The 3683-nt window shown below is 46.3% G+C and overlaps 1 protein-coding gene across 1 annotated transcript in view; it reads left to right on the top strand.

Moving 5' to 3' along the window:
• Positions 1–258: 258 nt before the first annotated feature.
• lamc3 (laminin, gamma 3) overlaps positions 259–3683 on the top strand; it is a gene marked incomplete at both ends in the record, with an annotated part of 114877 nt that continues 111452 nt past the window's right edge. Inside the window, one exon of the mRNA XM_080847483.1 lies at positions 259–631. Within this exon, the coding sequence (XP_080703609.1) occupies positions 259–631 (373 nt within the window). The remainder of the gene's footprint in view (positions 632–3683) is intronic.

Below are 3683 nucleotides of genomic sequence, written 5' to 3'. Positions count from 1 at the left end.
GTCAAGATCAGCTGCATCTCTTGTAGAAATAATTCTGTGCAGGTATTATCAAAGGGCACCTTAGGCCTCCCCATATTCTTCAGAGTAACTGTCTGAGAGTGTGAGTTGGGGGTGTTTCTGCTTGCAATTTTGTTGCACTTGATTGCTACAATATTGTGTGAAAGTCTATACTTTGTGCGAGCAGATTAATTTGAGTGAGTGTGTGTATATATGTTGTGTTTGAGTGTGTGTGTTAAGTAGTTTATTTGTAGTTTAGGGATGGATTCTCGCCGGCCCTCTTCTTTTCTCCTCCTCTTGTTCTCCTCATGTCCAATTGTCGTCATGGCAGCCATGGACGCCTGCTATGACGACGAGGGCCTGCCGAGTCGCTGCATGCCTAAGTTTGAGAATGCTGCCTTCAACCGTACCATCATGGCGTCTAACACGTGCGGTTTCCCACCCGAGGACTACTGCATGCAGACGGGTTCCAAGCGGTTCTGTCACAGCTGCGACACTTCAGACCCTGAGCGACATCACAATGCCACCTACCTGACGGATTTCCATAGCGACGAGGAGCCCAGCTGGTGGCAGAGCCAGTCCATGTTCTACGGGGTGCAGCACCCCAACTCAGTCAACCTCACGCTTCATCTAGGTAAGGATCCTTCTCCCCCCCCTCACGCTTTACCTAGGTAAGGTTCCCCCTCCCCCTCACACTTTATGTAAGGTTCCCTCATTTTTCTCAGCCATATCACACCTCACCTGAGCAGAGAGGGGCTCCTGGTTAGTAGAACATGACATACGACCCTGATTCAGCTTCCTTCTGAGTTCATCAGCCATCTCACTCTTTACATGACGTCGACAGTCTTGGCCAGTGTCTGTTGTGCTGTATCTTAAGCCCATTCAGCAGCGAGCCTTTTACATGATGAAATGAAGACTTATATAACAGCTGACACTGGGAAAGATGTTTCTTTAATCTGTGTACCATCTCATCCAAATATGTTCTGTGTGAGATAAAAGGCACTGTTGTGGAGCCATCTACTTCTTAATGGATGGTCTATTATGTGTGTCTGCCTCATCCCCTTTTTTATTGGTCTAAGATGAAATGACTGCAGACAGATTTTGAGAAGAGGTGCTGTTATGGAGCCATGTAGTTCCTAATGGATAGCTCCATCTCTAGCTCTCTTTCAGTCTCTGGTGAAATGATAAATACAGCTTGTATTCATCCACTGCCATCCATTTCGCAAGCATCCATGTACTTCTCAGAATCATGACTGGTGTGAGCTATGGAGGATGGCCTATGTACGTATATAAAAGATGTCGGATAGTATGTATGCTGTTTGTTTGAAAAGCTTTCAGCATCCACTCCAGAGGAAAACCACCTAAACCAGTGTGTGATTGGGCAGGAGAAAGCAAGTCTACTTGGACTTGCATTGAGATGTCTAACGGAAAGAGAGTTTGTGTGAGAGAAAGGGAGAGAAGAAGAAAGAGATGAAGAGAGAGGATGAATGAGAGGGACAGAAATATATATACATAGGGAGACAGACAGGGATGGGGACGGAGGGATGTCTAACAGAAAGAGAGTGACAGAGAGAGGGAAGATATTTTTGCTACAAGAAAATAGTTACAAAGAGTTCCTCAGCAAGCTGCTCGCTTCCTGTAAGAGAGGCATTGTGTTAGACTGAGGCAAGGCAAGGCAAGACAAGGCAAGGCAAAGCGAGGCAGACAGCAATGCGAAACAGCTGTACAGAGGGGGAGGCAGGCTCTTTGTACTCCTCTAGCTGGGCTTGGTTGGCCTGCCTCAGTTAAGCACAGTCTGCGCACACTGCTCAAACAACTGCTAGCGCACAGCAGTCAGGGCAACACAGGGAATAGATTTGTTATTATTCAGTCTCCCTCTCTATCGCTCTCTTTATCTTTATCTCGCTCTATCACCATGTTTGGATTTTCTCTCACTCCCTCAGTTTCTCTCACTTTTGCAGCTCCTCTCTGTGTTCTTTCTTGCCTTTAAAGTGGTCAGGAATGAGAAAATTGGCAGTCTGATCACAAGAGCATCTGTCCACTAAGACACGACGGGTACCTCATTTGGGTGGGTTTGGGTTGAGAAAATGATTTCCAAAATACACACACACACACATACACACACACACACATACACACACACACACACACACACACACACACACACACACACACACACACACACACACACACATACACACATACGCACACATTTAGGCTGTTGTGGTGTTTGCCACTACTGCAGTGGAGCAATCCTGTAATAACTACCTGCTGTTTGTTCACACATAAACACACACACACACACACACGAACACAATTACATTCCAAAAAATAGTGTTTAGGCAGCAAGTTTTCCATTAGATGATGGATGTTGGTGTGCCCACGTGTGTGTATATGTGTGCGTGTGCCTGTGCATGTGACCATGCTTGTTTGTGTGTGCATGTTCATCACACACACACACACACCTACACACACACAAACACACACATACACACACGTACACAAAGAAAATCAACTTAAAACCAATGCAACACAGTATCCTAACAAACAGAGATACACGCACAAATACAAAGAAGTTGACTAACTAACAAGTTGGTGAGCAAATGTTTAAACACAAGCACAAAAACAAAAGCTAGTGAACACACACACAAATACCCTCGCACACACAGACACTCACTCACCCACACACACACATACAGAATAAACCTCATTCATCTTCACTAAGCAATGTACGAGGGTGGCAGTTTGACAGGCTGAGCATCCATCAAAGCCAAGTCAACCATTTTCAAACAGAAAAGAGAGTCTTGCACACAGTCCCACACACATGCATGCACCCAGACACACACACACACACACACACACACTCTATCTATCTATCTATCTCAAACACACACCTGCACTCACAAACTCTGTGTCCCACAGAGGAGGACTGTGGCAACTTAGCAGCACTCACAAACCACAGTGTCAAAAAGCGGAAGAGGGTGAGACAGAAAATGCCTGTAGGAATAGAGTGGGAGAGGAGGGGAGGAGATGGAGTGAGAGAGAGAGAGAGAGAGAGAGAGAGAGAGAGAGAGAGAGAGAGTGAGAGAGAGATGGAGATATAAAGAGGCAGAATGCATATGGAGAGAAAGAGAGAAAAAGTAGTAGAGAGAATGACAGGAGGTGATAATGCAGTGCTGAGTGCCTTCTTTGACTGTGCTGTTGTTGGCGAGGAGGACAAGGGACGAGTTAGGAGGAGAGAGGGACAGACAGAGAAAGAGAGAGATATGTATGAGTGGCAAAGTGAGAGAAAGAGAGGGAGAGAGAGATAGAATGAGATTGAAAGAGAGTAAAAGAGAGAAGGAGAGGGAGAGAGAGGGGGGAGATAATGGGAGCGAAAGGGAAAGAGAGGGGGGAGATAATGGGAGAGAAAGGGAAAGAGAGGGGGAGATAATGAGTGAAAGAGGGAGAGAGAGGGGGAGGAGAGGGAGATGACAGAGATGATGAGTGTTGAGAGGAAGTGTGTTTGACCGTGCTGATATTTGCAGTGAGGGCAGGGGTCCTGTCTACAGGCCAGCTGATATTGACTCCAGCAGCAAGGGCTGTGATGCTGCCTCTAATGTGTCGAAGGTGTGTGTGTGTGTGTGTGTGTGGTTGTGTGTGTTACTGTGTGTGCTTGGCTGTGAAAGATTGTGTGTGTGTGTGTG

The sequence above is a fragment of the Sprattus sprattus genome (genome assembly GCF_963457725.1).
Source record: "Sprattus sprattus genome assembly, chromosome: 11".
In the NCBI taxonomy this organism is placed as follows: domain Eukaryota; kingdom Metazoa; phylum Chordata; class Actinopteri; order Clupeiformes; family Clupeidae; genus Sprattus; species Sprattus sprattus.
Note: the sequence above shows the minus strand (reverse complement) of the source record. Positions and strands in the feature narration are given on the sequence as shown.